Source organism: Lactuca serriola, chromosome 3, assembly GCF_051521515.1.
Source record: "Lactuca serriola cultivar US96UC23 chromosome 3, Lser_US96UC23_V15, whole genome shotgun sequence".
NCBI lineage: Eukaryota > Viridiplantae > Streptophyta > Magnoliopsida > Asterales > Asteraceae > Lactuca > Lactuca serriola.
In genome coordinates this window covers 86353700-86372671 of record NC_136410.1, presented here as the reverse complement: position 1 = coordinate 86372671, position 18972 = coordinate 86353700, and the positions used below count along the sequence as shown (strand labels likewise).

At 37.4% G+C, this 18972-nt stretch overlaps 1 protein-coding gene and 1 long non-coding RNA gene across 2 annotated transcripts; both read right to left on the bottom strand.

Moving 5' to 3' along the window:
• Positions 1-9610: 9610 nt before the first annotated feature.
• On the bottom strand, positions 9611-11210 carry LOC145092797 (aspartic proteinase nepenthesin-2-like). The gene has a single exon (XM_079030782.1). It carries the CDS (start codon positions 11173-11175, stop codon positions 9790-9792), a length of 1386 nt encoding a protein of 461 aa, XP_078886908.1. The 5' UTR covers positions 11176-11210; the 3' UTR covers positions 9611-9789.
• A 4274-nt stretch (positions 11211-15484) lies between these two features.
• Positions 15485-16588, bottom strand: LOC145092796 (uncharacterized). Its single transcript, XR_013702655.1, has 3 exons — positions 16499-16588; positions 16162-16385; positions 15485-15809 (listed from the first exon to the last, which is right to left on the bottom strand). It is a non-coding gene; the product is annotated as an uncharacterized LOC145092796 (long non-coding RNA).
• Positions 16589-18972: the final 2384 nt, after the last annotated feature.

The window sequence follows — 18972 nt, the reverse complement described above, 5'->3', positions numbered from 1 at the left end:
GCTTTGTGCATTATGGGATTCTGAGTGATGGGAGTTAGCCATTAAGTGGATACGGCACGTCACATGTGATCAGGGTTGGATAATCTCAGAGTGCTGGATTTGGTCCTATTGTGCAGCTCTTGTTTGAGTCCAACCGTTGTAGGGACGAGTCTTTTACTTGAAGGATTATCTGAGCCTCGTCACATGTGCTGGTATCCAGGTGATGGCTAATTGGCATCACAAGGAGACCCTCAGCAGCTGAGGACTGGTTTGAGTTGAGTCAGAGGTTTTCCTAGGGTAAGCCTAGGATGAGATAGTGCTGGGAGCAGTAGTAGTGGTTAAGGGACCTGGTGGAGTCAAAGCAATTCCTGAGGAAAGTACGGATAGATGTGGAAGGTAGTATGGGCCGGTACTACTGAAAGCAGAGGATCCGTACTCGATTCGGGAAAGGCCGAGACCAGACCGGGAACCTAGTAGGGTGTGTTTGGTCTCGCAGCAGTGATGAGTATTCTGATAGTGGTGGTGTTGTATTTTCAGTATGGTGATGTTGCGAGAGAGACCAGCGGGCGGATCAGGCGCCGGAGAGGGATCGGGCTCGGGTTCAGGGGCCGAGCAGCTCGAGGAGCGGACGAGAGAGTTGATATCAGCTGAGGTTACGCGCAGTATTCTAGCTCAGACTCCTGTGATCTTTGGCACGGTCAAGGAGGGTATGTTAGAGATTTTGGATGAGAAGTTGGGAGCCTTCCGTACTGAGATGATGGCTCTGATGGGAGCGCGCACCTTGACATTTCGAGAGTTCAGGGCTTGTGGGGCACCAGATTATCATGGGGCTAGGGACCCCATCGCTAGCAGCAGATGGTTGGCTGATGTTGCCAATGCATTTCGTACGAGCCGGTGTCCTGAGGGGGACAAGGTCAGACTCGCTTCCTGTCTTCTGAAGGACAGAGCGAGGGATTGGTGGGAGGAGGTTGGTCATGCTTTGGGGGATGATGCCGCATTGGACGTAATGACCTAGAGCGATTTCTCGGCCAGGTTCAGGGCGGAGTTTTCGCCGATTATTGAGGTGCAGCAGTTGGCACGAGAGTTTCAGTATTTGACGCAGACCACTGAGAATGTGGCGGAGATCACCGCTAAGTTCAGGGAGAGGGCTCTTCTTGTACCGCAGTATGTCGCGGATGAGGAGATGAAGAAGGCCCGATACCATGAGATGTTGAGGGATGACATCAGGGAGTTCGTGAGCAGATCCAGCTGTAAGACGCTGGAAGACATGATCTCTCGGGCTAGAGAGAGGGAAATCGATTTGGAGCAGATCCGAAAGAGGAAGCCAGATGAGGTTCAGGTAGCTGCAGGTTCGGGCAAAAGGCCCAAGGGATCGGATTCGAGATCGAGGGATTATCAGGGCCGCAGTCGGTGTGGGAAGTGTGGCAGGGCGCATGGGGGTGCGTGCAGGAGTGGTAGCGGTGGTGAGTCTGGTTGTTTCAAGTGCGGTCGGGCTGGTCATTTTAGCAGGGATTGTACTGCTACCACGACACAAGGATCAGACTTGATATGTTTTCACTGCAACCAGCGGGGCCACAAGAAGGCCCAGTGCCCCAGTTTGTTTTCAGCAGGACGGGTGATGGCACCTGCCCCTGCAACTTTGAGGATCACAGACGGCCGTCAGGGCCGTGCAGAGGCGTCTGCGGTAGGAAGCAGAGCTCTTCAGATGACTACCTTGGAAGCGTGATCAGCACCGAACGTTGCAGGTATGAGATTTCTGTTTTCAGTTCTTTTATTTGTGCATGATTATATTGTCATGGTTCTGCATCATTATCGGTATGAGTATTTTATTTTTTTCGAACGGTTGATTGTGATCGAGTTATATGCCATCTGCATACCTTGGATATTCTAAGGGTAGTGAGGGGATGTGCCCTATTGGAGAAGGTTATATAGGATGCAGTAACTGTAGCATGCTTGGGAGAGACTTGGTATGTCTTGCTAGATCGGAGTTGTATAGTGTTAGAGATGGATTGGTTAGATCCCTAGCCATGGTAAGCTTGGATTCGTCAGCAGATTGATTATGGAATGGTAGCAAGGATTGGGATTTCTTTTTCAGTATTGAGTAACAAGGGGTAAGTAGGATCGAAGTGGGGGAGAATCCTCTGAGTGTGCAAAGGTAGGAGCACGCAGACCCAGGAAGAGTGCACGACCTCTGAGAAGGAAAGGAAGTAGTTCAGCGTTTGATGGATTGAGGATTTCAGGGTTGGGAGTTTGAGAAACTCCCCATCAGTTAGTGCGTGTGATGGTAATGGTTAGTGCGTAGTTGGGAATTCAGGTTGTGAATCGCCCGTAGGACTCGAGGGAGTTGGAATGAGGATCTTAAGAGCTAATGGCACATGGGTGCCTTCGTGTTAGCAGTCAGCAATGGATGGTGATGTAAGACTATGGGTGAGCCGTAGCATTCCTTAGTAGCTTCGTTAGCGGAGTTGGGGCGAGGCCCTTATTTCCTAGTGATCAGATAGGGATCAGGAATGGGTAGTGGATGAGAATGATAGGGAGTTACCTATATAGCCCTAGAGAAGTGAGACCTTGGGAGAGGCCGCTCCAGGATATAGTTGGGTGAGACCCGTGGGCGAGGCCCGTATGAGATTAGCAGTGTAGATGAGACCTGGGAGCAGGGTTGCTCAGTAGTATGGTTGGGTGAAACCCATGGGCGAGGCCCGAGCGAGAGTGATTGGACTAATTGGACTAGAAGGATAGAGGCGGGTGGGACCCGTGGGCGAGGCCCGTGAGTTTTAGCAGCACAGGTGGGACCTGGTAGGGACCTTAGTGTCAAGTTAGGGGACCGGGGATCCCAGGTTTGTAGTGCCTAAACGACAGAATTGATTGAGCAGTTATAGGTGGTCGAACTTTCTTTGGAAGTCGCTGGGAGCGACTAGTGGTGGTGTTGGGACTAGCTACTGGTGGGAGCCGGTAATCCAGACATTGATAGGTTGGTAGGGATGAGGGTGGTCTCAGTTCATCCGGAAGGCAGACAAGGAATAGCAGAATTTTCAGTTAGTGATACTACGAGTAAGCAGTGTATGGTGGAATTCAGTTCGTTGAATCGAGGGGTGCTCGGCACCAAGTTTTGGCAGAGGGGAGTGTCAGTGGTTACTGACGGTGATGACCCATACTAGTAATAGCGGGGGTGATGGAGTTGGTGAAGGATAGGGCCTTCACAGTGACAGAAGGAATAGTTGGTTATGGAGCTTTGCCTTGGGAAGGCAAGGAATTGTGCAAGGAAAGAAGGGGTGAACCCCTATAGGTTCAGTGCAGTACTCGGTGAGTACCAGAAGGATTGTCGGTTGAGTAAGTTGTGTTTCTAAGTTGTTCAGGGTCAGGTTTGACCCGAGGTTTTATCTGCGAGGTTTATGTTAGTCAGAATGACCAGGTGGAAGACCAGCGAAGGTAGGCAGCTGGTGTTGGGATAATTGGTGGCTTTTGGAAGCAGATCACAGGCGGTGGACCATGGCAAACTTCGAGGACGAAGTTTAGTTTAAGTGAGGGAGAGTTGTAACACCCAAAATCTAGAAGGCCAAGAAAGGAAAGAAACCCTAATTTTTAGGGGCGACTCGGCGAGTCCAAGGAGGAACTCGGTGAGTCTGAGCGAGATCCGGGTCGAGGAGTAAGTGACCGACTTGGCGAGTCTGGTCTGTGCGAGGAAAACCCTAATTCCGGGAGTTGTATCCTATATAAAGGGTGTTATGTCCATCCCTCAGCCTCCATATCATTCTAGAGAACCTGTAAACCCTAGATTTCGTGTGAGCTTCCATCATTTGAGAGATATAGCTTTGGAGGAAGGAATTTTGGAAAGGAACTTGAAGATCAAGAAGGTTGCTTCAAAGGAGAGGTGTATATCCGAGATCTACTTCAGTTTGTGTTCATCGTGGAAGTATTAAGCTGCCATTTTCCCTTCTTTGCATCTAGATCTATTTTGTTATGAGATTTAGGGGTTTTATGGTTGATTGAGACCTAATTCGAGTTAGGGGCTTAGATATGTTGTTGCCACTTCAGATCTAGTGTTGGGATGGTCCAGTATGTCATAAAGCATCAGGAGATGAGTAGTTGGTGAAGCCCTTTTGTCCTTAAACCAAACCCTAGTATGTTTTGAGCCTAGATCTCTTTAGTTGTACGTAAAGTTTGCAACTTTACGTGGGGATTGAGCCTTGGAAGTAAGGATCTATGGTTTGGAGTCCCTGCATGACTCAAAAGTCCTCTGTATGTTTGGAGATCTGAATGGACTCGGCGAGTCCTTTGAGTGGACTCGGCGAGTAGCATGAAGATTTGGAGAAACTCGACGAGTGGGATGAACAGATCGTCGAGTCAGATGATGTTGGGCAGGAACTCGGCGAGTTGGATGAACAACTCGGCGAGTCTATTGAAGGTTGTCTTGGACTCGGCGAGTCAGGTCGCGAAACCCCAAACCCTTCGAGTTGAGACTCGAATCAGTGAGTCGAATGGAGACTCGGTGAGTTGGTCAGGTCAGGACTCGGTAATCGGTAGACTCGGCGAGTCATGGACTAACTCGGCGAGTCGAGTCGCGAATAGAAGGACTCTGAACATATGAACTCGGCGAGTCAATAGGGTGACTCGGCGAGTAGGGTTGACCTGGAAGGTTGACTTTGACCAGGACTTTGACTTTGACCAGAGTTGACTTGGTTGTCTTTCGGGGGTTAGTTAGACTCGGTGTTGCATTGATATTGGTAGCTCGGGGAGCGAGTGGAGCAGGAGTTCAGAGAGTTGCCGGGCAGTAGCTAGTGGGTTCATCAACCAGTTCAGCCAGTGCAGGTGAGTTTCCCTTTGTATGAATGGGTCTACGGCCACAATGCCGGCCCATGTAGTTATGAGTATAAGACCCGGGGGTTAGCCCTAGGCACAGTATGCTAGTATGATATTCGGGACGAGGTCCAATGATAGAGGGCGGGTGGCCAAGGAGTGGTTTATGTGATAGTTTATACTTGTTGTCTGTGTGATACTTGTATGTGCCTGGTAAGGAGGTGAGTGTGGGCGAGGTCCCGTATCTCACCAATAGCAAAGTGTGGATGGTGTTCCACATCTCAGTAACAGCAGAGCAGGGGCAAGGCCCAAGTTAGGGAAGGAGTGAGGGTGGGCTGGGCCCGTACCTCACTATCAGCAGGAGTATGGACGGGGTTCCATGACTCATCAGTAGCAGGACAAGGGCGGGGCCCAGAGATAGGCGAGACCTTAGGACAAGATTCGTTAGTATGTGTTTAGATTACGTAATGTGATGTGATATGTTTACGTGCTATTATATGTTAGTGGGCGAGGCCCTGTGACAGGCGAGGCCTAAGTGAAACAGATCTGTATCCGAGCGGGGCTCGAAGCCAGGCGGGGCCGTTGTAGCGGGCGAGGCCCGAGGTAGGGGCGAGGCCCAGGATAGCGGGCGTGGCCCAATATGTGCAGTATGTGGTTATGCATGGTATGTGGTAGGGTGGGGAACTCACTAAGCTTCGTGCTTACGGTTTTCAATTTTGGTTTCAGGTACTCCCGGTAGCGGATGATGGAGCTCGGGGTGATCGCATGGCACACACCATAGATTTGTCAGTCTGGGAATGTTTTACTCTGATAACGAACATGTTTTTGGAAACTATTACTTTGATTATGTTTTGAATCGATGATTTTACTTTAAGTAATATTTATTAAAAGAAATTTTTTGTCTTCATTTTTGGGACGTTACACCAATCATTCTATAGGAGCGTAAAAGGAATTCTACAATATAATTAAATATGGATAATTAATTAATTCCTACAATCATGGGATATTGTCTAACTGATTGATATTTTACCTAAATACCATAAATGAATTTAATCTATTTTTAATCAAATAGATTACGAAAAAAAAAAAAACTTTTTACCATGATTAAAAAAAGTTTTTTTTTTTAATTTTTTTTACCGGTATATAAAAAAATATTGATTTTACCATGATTAAAAAACGTTTTTTTTTTTTTTTAAATTTACTAGTATTTCAGAAAGATTGATGAATTAAGCATTTCAACCGAATATTTGTAATCATACAAAAATAAAACATATTTGTAATCATATATGAATCCGTTGTAATCGTAAATGAATAGATGAATTAAGTTATAATGATAAACGAATATAACACAATTTATAGAGAAAATTTACAATACAACTATAATCATAAATAAATAAAACATATTGAATATATATATATATATATATATATATATATATATATATATATATATATATATATATATATATATATATATATATCTAGATTGTACATCTATCCATAAATAATAACACAAAAAGTTACAATGTAATACATATCTTTTTTTCTATAATCACATATGAATACAACATAAACAAAAATTAGAATAAAAATAATTAACTACTATTATATAATCATAAACGAATAAGTCAAAATCTTCTCCAATTTATATTGTTTGGTTGTATATTAACATTCCAACATTCCGTTTTGTAGAAGCATCTCGATTTCCTCTACACACCGTTAAATAAAGAAATAAATACAATTAACAATCAACATTCCGTTTCTTCAAAAATTGTCTGTTTGTGAAATTGGTGATTTTCTCTTCTGCAGAGCATCCAAAACCTACAACAAATGTTATAATCATCAATGAAATGTTATAATCATTAATGATTGAAACTTAAAGCTTACCTCTTGATCTTTATATCTAAAAAAATATAGTCCTAATCATGAACAATTAAAAGATAAAATGATGATTTTATCTTTTATATTGCTGTTGTGGGAGTGGGAGTGGGTTTGAGAACAATTTCAACATTATCATGAACACCTTGAAGAAGTAATTCACCATCATATGTCAATAATTTACGCCTCTTCGTTGCTCTCAATGTCCCAACCAATGCTTCAATATGAAACATTATTATGTAAATCCAGAAGTATGAGGCGGATTTAGAGGAATTTTCTCCGAAAATTGAGGGGAAAATAAAATTACCTTGTAAGAGCCATCGTCTTGCTTACTGTCGAGTCTTTGGATCTCTACTTTGAGTTTTTCAACTTCTTCTTCTACATCCATGGCTGTGTTTTAGCTTTGTTGGGTTTTGGGTGTTTATCACGTTGAGAGTTATTCTCCTTGAGTATATATATCGACTGTGAATACATCAACTGTGTATGAAATCAACAAAAAAAAATGAAATCAGTTTCTAGAAAAGAAATTAACAAAGACTGCAGACTCAAAAGTCCCAAAATTACCTGCTATATTTTTATCCGATTCAAGGGACAGGTAGGCTTGAACCCAATTGGGAGCTGCCAGCGAAACCCATTGCCTGGAATTGAACATCAACCCTATTTATGTCAGAATCAAATCAAACCCACAAGCCGAGATCACCAAACTACCTTTCTCCACCGCCTTCTCATGGTACATGGCTTCCATCCTCTCCATGAACTCCGGCTCACCTGGAATATCCAGGTAATCGCACCCCACTTCAACACAGGCAGCGACGAAGGGCTCACCGTAAAGGCGAAAAGGTCCAACGCAATCGAGGACGAGCTTAGCTTCCCTCCAAACACCCCCTGTTGTCGTTTCCTCCCCCTCTCTGTTCGTGAATCCTCTCCTTCTGATCAAAAGCAATTCAGAGATCCTATTTCCCTTTCCCCCATTTTGGCTTCATCGATTCCGATCTGTCTCACCATTCTTTTCCCTTTTTTTGGTGGATCGATAATGTAGGGTGATTGAGGAATTATATGAATTAAATAACGATGGTAAAGGTCCAATTAATAACTTTGCCTTTGATGCTTATGGAATAAATATTAACATGCAATAATAACCTTAGATTTAGTTTTTTAAAATTTTACATGAATGGTCCATTCAATAATAACCTTAGATTTAGTTTTTTAAATGGTTCAGATTTGTTCTCGCGTTCTCAACCTTTTGGGTGTTCTCATTTGATCCTACTCCTATATATATATATATATATATATATATATATATATATATATATATATATATATATATATATATATATATATATATATATATATATATTAGTTACAGGTTCAGATCGGGTCGAATTATATAAGCAAAAGAAAAATCAAATTATTTTTAAAGACATTCTTGATTTTGATTTATGAAATAAACAACAATCAAATAATTAATTCTCATTAAAATATTTAAATAACAGCAAAAAAAACTAATATGAACTCATGGAACAATAAAAAAATAAATTCACTAAGTATTACAAAACACTTAATAACTTTGCCTTTGATGCTTATGGAATAAATATTAACATGCAATAATTAGAAACAGAAAAGAAAAAAAAACCAACACTGAATGCAATTAAACATACAACTAAATTATGAATATTCAATTCACGAATTACAATAATGGCTTTGTTGACTTTTTGATACTCATGGAATACTAGAATTGAAAATAGAATTTCCATATAGTTTTAATCAATTTTCACAAGGTTAACAAAGTAGAATATATTTACCGGTGGTTGCAAATTGGATTAACAATTATGAAGAATTGAAGATCAAATGTTAACTTGTTGTGAAAGGATTGATTTGTGATTCAATTTTTTTATTTTTTTATTGTAAATTGTATTTGGCTATGCATATTGGATTATACATTAAAAAAATATTGGGCTATTGAAATTTATGGAATTCAAAAATCTAATTTTTACACTTTTTTTTTATTGCCAAATATATTAAGGTGGTTCATTTGCAATTTTTCTAGACAGGTCACAATTTTTATTTCATATAATTTGTTATACAAAAATAAAAAAAAGATGGGTCAAGTGACCCACCATAGTTGCACATAAACTCGCCAACAGATATGTGGTAGTATGGGTAACTCACTAAGCTTTGTGCTTACAATTTTTAGTTTTGGTTCAGGTACTTCCAGTTGCAAAGAGAAGAGCCCGAGATAACTACATTGCACACACCATGATAATTAGCCTGTGATGTTTACTTTGATATTTTGATTTGGGAACTCTGATAATAATGTTTTGAGATACTATGATTTATGCTTTGATGAGATGATTTTGACAACTATGATTTTATTTAATAATTAAAAATGAAATTGTTGGTCATGATTTTTGAAATGTTACAAATTTTAAGCTATTAATTCTAAATCTCAAATGAACAGTAAATAAATATGCAAGACTATCACTACTCTAGAAAACACTAAAAAACAGGAAGATAAATTAAATATTATTTTATATTTTATTTCTATTTATCTTTCTATATTATCAAATGTTGACATATGTTATATTTAATTACATATTTAATGAAATTGATAGTATTTTAGTCTAATTATCTATAAATAATGTTGGTACGAGGATAATAGCAATAAAATATAAAAAAAAAATTTAAAATAGATAACATGAATGTCAAGAGGTAAAAGTGGACTACTATGTGGAGCACTGACTTTCCTTATTGACACATGAAGAAAAGACCAAGATTCCTCCTAAAACTATGCAAACGTAAAGACTACTTCTGTTGTGGCTGTTCCTATTGGTGTTCATTGGGCTTGTAAGACTTACTGGATCCTATCATTATGTATATGAATAAAAAAAGAAATAATTTTTTAATAAATTAAGTTAGAAAAAAAAAATGAATCTAAGTTCATAAAAACACCAAACCATATAAACTAAAGTTACAATTGATCCCCAATTATATATAATTCATTTACTATAGTGTAACTATTTTTTCGAAGTCTATGACTCAAGACTTATTATAGTTTCGTATTTTAGTTTAACACCAAATTCATAGTAGGAAAGTAAACATCGATGGGGTCGAGGTAATGTTTTCCTTTTGGATTCTTTAGTTGCATTTCTTCTTCTTGAAACCAAACCTTCCATTTTCCAAATCATACTCCACGTATATATCCTGCTGTTGGTAATTTCCTATGATAATCGACGGTCCACTCCTCAACGTGACCGGAAGGATCGTCATACACGCCACGCCGGGCTTCACCTGTGAGAAGTAATCGGCCATCGGCAGTGATAATTTCGCTCCACCTTCAAAATCAAACATTAGCTCGGGAAACACCGGCGGTTTTCCTCCTATGGTGTAACACAGTGGCGATTCCTTTTTAGTAATGTTAACTCTCTTATACTTGTACATTTGAACTTCAAACTCTTTTGCTACAAGATCGTAGATGGCATGATCCATGATCGTGAATGTTGTGCCGGAATCGATGATGGTTCCTCCGTTGCCATCGATTCCGGGCACCAAAAACCGATACGGGATATTTACATCTTTGCCACCGATGGTGATTTTCTGAAGGTTTAAGTAGTAGAAGTCTTGAAATCTAGACGGATTCCGGAGGAACTTGGTGTAGCTGATCATCATGCCTCCATCTCCGGCGCCGGAACTTGAAGAACCCCGATAGAGAACAAGCTCGCTGCTCACAGACTGTTTGTCATCAAACTGATGAGAGACTAAACAATATGAGAACTTTTTAAGACCCATCTGAGCGGGTAAAGAATCGGGGCGACGCCCAAACCCTAGAATACCCTCTGGTGCTCCGGCAGATAATATAGAACACCCGACGGCGAAATCAGTCACGTCACCCTCAGGGAAATGCAGCGTCTCCGACAGCAGTACTCCGGCTGTTAACATAGACCCATACGCTTGCCCGTAAGAACAAACCTGTTTGGTGGTGTTGCACTTTGTATCAGGTGTCTGAGAGACCCACCCGCATTTGGTGTTATTACAACCGAGAATCTTAACAGAGGAAGAATGTTTGGGCATGAATACGGGGATTTTGGAGGAGGAGGAGGAACAAAGATAACATTCGTAACGATCAGTACATGGGAACCAAACAAGGCTGCTTCCGGTATCCATGATAAAGGATAGTTTTTGAGAGGGTGTCCCGAAACTCAGAGGAACGGAGTATCCGCCAAATCCGTGAGCAGAAACAGGAATTTGAGAGACAGAAGCAGAAGAGTTGTGGTTGTGTTTGTGTTTAGGGTTTTTCAGGCGGTGGGCTCTGGCTAGAGAAGAAGATACGAGGTAATTTATGGTCCGCAGCCATGGGTGTTGGTTGGTTTCTGTTTCTGTTTCTTGAGAAGGTAATGGAGTATGTTGTGTGAGGGAAAGTTTGAAGGTGGTTTGTGAAGAAGAAGAAGAAGAAGACGATGAAGGTGAAAAACAACAGAGGATGGAGATAATAAGAATGAGAATGGAAAGTTGAGAAGGAGCCATAGAAGTTGGAATCGGTTAAGAAAACGCGGGCTGGAGAGTTGTTTGATCCTTTACCTTTTTGTGGTGCATTACCGTTTATAGGAAACTACATCTCATTTTTCCACGTCGATTACAATTCTCAATGCAAAATTTACTTTTACTCCTTTATCATAAAAGTTATATATATTTCATAAAGTCTTGGTCATGATTAGTCTACCACGACGCACAATTTGGTTTGCAAAGACACTTCTTGACACGCATTTGTTCTTCATTAATTCAAATGACATCATATATATATATATATATATATATATATATATATATATATATATATATATATATATATATATATATATATATATATATATATATATATATATATATATATATATATATATAGTTGAGTTCAATTGAGAAAATAAAAAAGATTGAGAATGGGGAATCATTCTCAACCACTCATTTTATCTAAACATAAAAAGACACGGTGACAAACTTATAAATATGATAACAATCTTCAATCTCAAATACGTATTTGTAGAGAATTAGATTACAGTTCAAACTCATTCATCGTTCATCATCCAAATTTTTTCTCCAACTTTCAACAATCATCCAGATTTTTTCAATTAAACCATCATCAAAATCATCTAGTGCTAATCAATCATCGATCTTCGTCAATAATCAACACGATTCAACAATTTACAACAAAAATTCGTTTTTGGTTCTTTTAATTCAACCTTCAATTGTGCTTGAATACGATCAGATCTTCAACATCTATGATTAATTATACTCTCAGCGTTATTAGATCAACATCATCGATAATCAACAAAAATCCACTTCATATCATTCATTCAACATCGATTATCAAATAAAACTTCAAAATTGAGGTTACAAAAAGATCAAATCGTTTTTTTTTTTTTTTTTTGAAAAATTTCATATAATTCTCTATCAATCTACTCTTTTGTAAGATTTAAATAGTCAAAATATCATGTTTTTAACATTTTTTAAAAAAGTTAAATTGTATGCACTCTAACTGTTTGATGAAATGCATAAACTAAATTACCACGTTATATTCATATATGAATATGTTTTCTCAGTAAATGATTATTAAAACAAAAAAACAAATATGCAAGTCTGTATGTTATTCATATGTGAATAACATATAAAAATTATATATATTTGTGAAAATACCTTGTAATATTCATATGTGAATATATTGTGTAATATTCATATGTGAATATACTGTGTAATATTCATAAGTGAATATATCATCTAATATTCACAAATAAATATACTATGTAATATTCACATATGATATACCATGTAATACTATGTAATATTCAGATATGAAAATATTATCTAATATTCATAAGTGAATATATCATCTAATATTCACAAGTGAATATACTATGTAATATTCATAAGTGAATACATCGTCTATTATGTAAATATGAATATACTATGTTTATTATATGCTATATTCGTATATGAATGATACTTAAATTGTAAAAAAAAAATAATAATAATAATCATAGTTTTTATTCATAACTGAATAATGAATGTACTGTAGTAAAAATATGATTCAATTTTATTCACTTATGAATAACGATAGCTGAATATATATATATATATATATATATATATATATATATATATATATATATATATATTATCTTAAAACTATATCAATATGGATGTCTATTTGTAGAGAATAAAAAATCATGAATTTTGGTATATTTAAAATCATTTTTCGATAAAAATAGCTTTTTAAAAATTTAAAAAACGAAAAAACTATGTTTTTGTATATATTAAGGTAATGATTAGCATAGTTTAAGGAAACATGTTTTGTTGGAAAACACATGTCTATTCCTTTCCCATTTCTGCTGGTACGACAGAGGCTTTTGCGGCAAAAATAAATGAGTGAGTGAGAATGATTCCCCCATTCTCAACCTTTTTTTTTTCTCAATTGAACCCTCCTCTATATAAGGTGAGGTTCAATGGAGAACCATAATTAACCAAGGAACCAATCTTTTACAACTTTTAGAACTTATTTTTTATAAAAAAAAAAAAAAAAAAAAAAAAAAAAAAAAAAAAAAAACTAAAAATACAGAAATTCATAACTTTTTATCATTTTCTCAATGATATAAAATTCGAATTTTTTTACGTCAAATTCACAATGTGAATCTTTGAAAATTCGCAACGTGAATCCGAAAAATATTTTTCACATTCACAATGTTAATATATGAATTTAGATGTTTTACATTTTTTTTTCGATAAAGAATAAGTTCTAGAAATTGAAAAAAAAAATTTGGTTCCTTGAAAAACCAATAATTATGGTTTTCTATTGAACTTTTATATATATATATATATATATATATATATATATATATATATATATATATATATATATATATATATAATATGTTATATGATATAGAGCACAAAATACTTTAAGTTCAATTGACCAAAGGAGTCGCGTATGTTTTCTTATATTTTAAACAACCCGTGTTCGATTCTTCCGAATCACTTTTGATGTCTTTTTACATTACCCTATTTAGATGAGCATGCATGATGATAGAGGTGATCAAAACATGTGGGTTTGGATGGGTGAGATAGGTATATTTTAAACTCAAATTAATAACCAATAGGCATGTGTCCAATGTTTAATTTTGGGATAATGACTTAAAAGGGTAATATATTTTTCGATTTGTACACATTTAGTCACTGAGTTTTTTTTCCGTCCATATTTACCCCCTTCAACTTGTTAAACTGTACACATTTAGTCCTTATGACCGGCTACTCCAGGTTAGCCGGTAAAAATGACTTAATATGGTAATATATTTTTCACTTTGTACACATTTAGTCCTTAATATATATATATATATATATATATATATATATATATATATATATATATATATATATATATTTGCAAAATAAGTCATTTGTGTTTTTCTATTCATTTAGTACTTATGAATGATTTTTTTAGGTTTTTCTCACGACATCTTATGTGGGATAACCATATGGCGGTGAGATAGGTTGAGTTGGTCTTGCTATATGTTGTAGGCCAAGATACCTGGTACAAGCCGACTATAAGCTATAAGCACGGAGACTCGAGAAGAGCGGTTGGGTTAACGCGACATGCTAACAAACACTGGGTTTTCTAGCCTGATGACTGATTGGACCTGTTACATGTTGGCGTTCCAGTCTGATGACTGATTGGGCCAAGGTATTCCAGTCTGATGAGTGTGGGTCCGTTATGCATGATAATACGTTTGTTGTATCGTTTATTTTGGGGAAAACTCACTAAATTTTGTGTTTACCTAGTTGTCTATGTTTTCAGGTTCTATTGTTGGTCATGGGAAGGAGAATGCATGATTGTACACACTCATCAACAATATTGAGGATTCCGCATTACAATAGATTTATAATTAGGGAGTTTTGCATTATTTAAAAATGAAAATTTTTTGTTATGAAAATGAGACATTACACATAAAGATCAACAGCCCCACACATTTCATCAATGATTGTCCCATGTAAGATGTCGTGAGAAAAACCTAAAGAAAACATCCATAAGTACTGAATGTGTACAAAAACAAAAATGACATATTTTGAAACAAAAAAATATTAAGGACTAAATATGTACAAAAATATTAAGGATTAAATGTGTATAAAATGAGAAATATATTACCCTATTAAGTCATTTTCCCGGCTAACGTGGAGTAACCGGTCATAAGGACTGAATGTATACAGTTTAACAAGTTGAAGGGGTAAATGTGGACGAAAAAAAACTCAGTGACCAAATGTGTACAAATCGAATAATATATTACCCTTTTAAGTCATTATCCTTTTAATTTTATACACTTAAATGTAAAAAATGCAAGATACTTTTATAGTTTTAGGAATCTATACAAAAATATCATATAGTATAATAATGAATTTTTTTGTTACGATTTTTGTAGATGATATGCATTTTTTTCATAAATATGGGCCTATATATAATAGGGAAAATGACAATGTAGCACATTAAAGTTTTGACAATTGTCTAATTTGTTCACTAAAGATTTTTTTTGATATATTAGACCACTAAACTTTATTTTTACCTTCTAATTACACCATTTTTCTAAAAATTAAACGGTTTCACCGGTTACCTTTGCTTACGTGGCTTTTTTTTTAATATTTTAAAAATTAAAAAATCAAATATCCATGTCAGTTTGTCTTTATTCTTTTAGAATCATAACCACCACTTCTCATCTTCCTCTAACCCACCTCCCACCACCACCATCACCCTTCACCACCACCAACAAAATCTGGAGATTGATGTTGCAAGACATGAAACAAAGAACAATCACGCACATAGAAAATAAGGTTCACCAAATGGAGTTCTTGGAATCCTTTATGTTCTACAACCCATACTACCTAATCTCAGTATCTCACCCCTACCTCTAGTAATGCCCTCGTATAGCACTTTTCCAAAATTGGCAATCGTAACCGGAAACTAGAAATAAACAACCACACAAAATTAGTCTCCAAGTCAGATGAATCTGACCTAGAACATCAGTCTCCTTAGTAGTTCCAGAAATTGCAAATCATAAACCAATTGTTCATATGGGTTCTTGAAAGAGAACACAAATCGGATACCAAATTCTTTACTTAATCTGCAAAATAAAAATCAAAGCATTCAACGATTCATATTGTAAAATAAAGCCAGATTCTTATTTTTTTCCTTTAGAGGTCAAAGAACACAGATGGGAAAATTGAATACTATCCAAATCAAAGAAACCTAGATGCAAAAAATGAAGTCTGTGTAACAAATATGGAAGGAAACGAATTCGTGGATGCAGAAATTGGAATCAAAATCTGAGCAAAATGAATTCTCAGATGCAAAAGTCGGAATCAAAATCAGAACAAATACAAAATTTGAAAACGGGAAATCGTGAAAAAGTCCAAATCAAGAACAAAATTCATTGTCTAATCTAAAATCAAAATAAAAAACGGAACTTGATATACCTGTTTGTGAGGCCGAAGAACTTGAAGTATGGAAGGGGTTCACAGAGAGGGGCGATGGAGAACAACTGGAAGACCTTTTCAGCAAAAAAATTTACATAAATTGAAGCTTCGACGTGTTCTGGAAAAACAGATGGTGAAGCAGTCGACGGTGGGAATCAGGGATTCCGACGATTTGTAAGCGTCAGATCAATGGCAACGCCGTCTCCTCAATTGAAGCCTTCAACCTAATCCATAAAATCAGAATCGGAATTAGCAAATTGGGAAAAAGAACTTCGAAGCAAGAAATCAGAAACTAGAAGCAAATCAGAATCAGAATCCAACAAATATCGGAACCCACTTGCAAAGGTGAGAAGGGTGCGTGAAGAAGAAGCATAGGGAGGAGGAGGCAAGAAGAAGAAATAAGAGACGTATGATATATCCTAAGGTTATAAAGTTAATTATAATTATAAATACCGAAATATATTATTGCCTATGTGGATTATATGATGTAGCGACCAAAATTTTAAGATAAATTAATTATAAATGTCATGTCAGCCTTGTTACCGGGTAACCTGATAAATTCGAGCATAATTGCTTAATTGATAGATCAAATATGAGTTTAGTGGTCTATTGCGCAAAAAATTTAACTTTAGTGTCCAAATCGGATAAATAACAAAACTTTAATGTGCTACAGTGTCATTTTCGTTATATAATATATAATATGGTTGAAAATGAATTTGAATCGATTAGTGAAAGATACTTTTATAGTTATAGGAATCTATACAAAAATTGATGGGTTTTAGCCATAAGAACTTTCCTATATGCGCATGCAAAACCCTAATGCTTGGATCTAGGCTTTCTAATTAAACATGCTTTGAATCCAAGACTTCTAATGACTATTTAGGTGTAAGAACAATGTTAAAACAGATCTAGAATCATACCTTTGAATCTCTTGTTTGATCTTGTTGTCTTGGAGCTCTAGAGTCATAATTGTCACTCCTCTAATGGCTTACAAACACCAAATAGCAAGGAGGATGATTTGAGAGAGAGGAGAGGGTAGGAAATCGGCCAGGGTTTCTATACTTTAGATGAAGTGCCGATTTCCTTATGCCATAGGGTCTATTTATACTTGTAGACTCCTTAAGGGTTACAACCTAAACCCTAATTGAATAATCTTCTCTTAAAGCTATCCAAATCCATTCCTTAGATAACCCTTTGGACGATTTAAAGCAATCCATAGCTTCTAGAATCCATCCAATACATATCTATATGGATTTACAGTCTAAAGTTTAACTATCAAACAATTGACAGTTTATACCCTTTTATTTAATTAATCTCTTTAAGTCACCAAATTAATTCCAATTAATTCTATGACTTATATTAATCAAATAACAATATATTATTCTTTAAGCCATGTAAGCATCCTCAGCCAACTTTCCGTTAAGGAAAGCGGTCTTGACATCCATTTGCCAAATCTCATAATCATGAAATGCGGCAATCGCTAGCATCACTCTAATAGATTTTATCTTCGCAACTGGTGAGAAGGTCTCATCATAGTCAACTCCGGGAGTTTGAGTAAAGCCCTTCGCGACCAATCGCGCTTTATATGTGTGTACGTTTCCATCCACGTCGGTCTTCTTCTTGAAGATCCATTTGCACCCAACGGTCTTACGTCCGGGCACATAATCAACCAAATTCCAAACTTGGTTATCATACATGGATTGGATCTCGCTATCCATTGCCTCTTTCCATTTTGCAGACTCCGGGCCTGCCATGGCTTCCTTATAGCTATTAGGTTCATCAAGATTTATTAGTGTACCATCACTAATATACGTGTCCCCTTCGGTAGTAATATGAAAACATAAAACTGGGTAGAACTCTAACTCTATCGGAACGTCTAAGAGGTAAGGATTCGTCAATCGGTTCAACCAGAGTTTCCTCCTCGGGTTGAGTGCCACTGGTAGAGGTTCCTTCATCTATCGACTCTTGAATCTCTTCAAGCTCGATTTGCCTCTCACTGTCTCCTTGGCCTATGAGTTCTCGCTCTCGGAAAACTTCTCTCCTCGCAACGAAGACAACATTGTCCTTCGGTCTATAGAAGAGATATCCAAAGGATGTCTGCGGGTAGCCGATGAAAATACATCGCTCACTTCGAGGTTCGAGCTTGTCGTGAGTATCTCGTCTTACGAAAGCCTCGCAACCCCAAACCTTGATAAGTGCCAACGAGGGAGCTTTCCCTGTCCACATCTCGTGAGGTGTTTTGGCAACCTTCTTAGTAGGGACTCGGTTAAGGATATGGGCGGCTGTCTCTAAGACATACCCCCAAAAAGAGATAGGTAGTGAAGCACGACTCATCATAGAGCGAACCATGTCCAACAAGGTTCGATTACGCCTTTCTACCACACCATTCAACTGCGGTGTCCTAGGAGGCGTCAATTGCGAAACTATTCCACACTCCTTGAGATAATCGTGGAATTCAAGACTTAGGTACTCTCCTCCTCGATCGGATCGAAGCATCTTGATTTTCCTGCCCAATTGATTCTACACTTCATTCTTGAATTCTTTGAACTTTTCAAAGGTTTCTGATTTTTGCTTAATTAAATAGATATACCCATATCTACTATAATCATCGGTGAAAGTCACGTAGAAGCGCTTCCCATCCTTCGTGGTTGATCTAAACAGTCCACATACATCGGTATGTATTAGGTCCAATAGACCCTCACCCCTTTCACACGTACTCGTGAAGGGTGATTTAGTCATCTTTCCAAGTAAACAAGACTCGCACGTGTCATCTTCCCTAGGGTCGAATGACTCCAACACTCCATCCTTTTG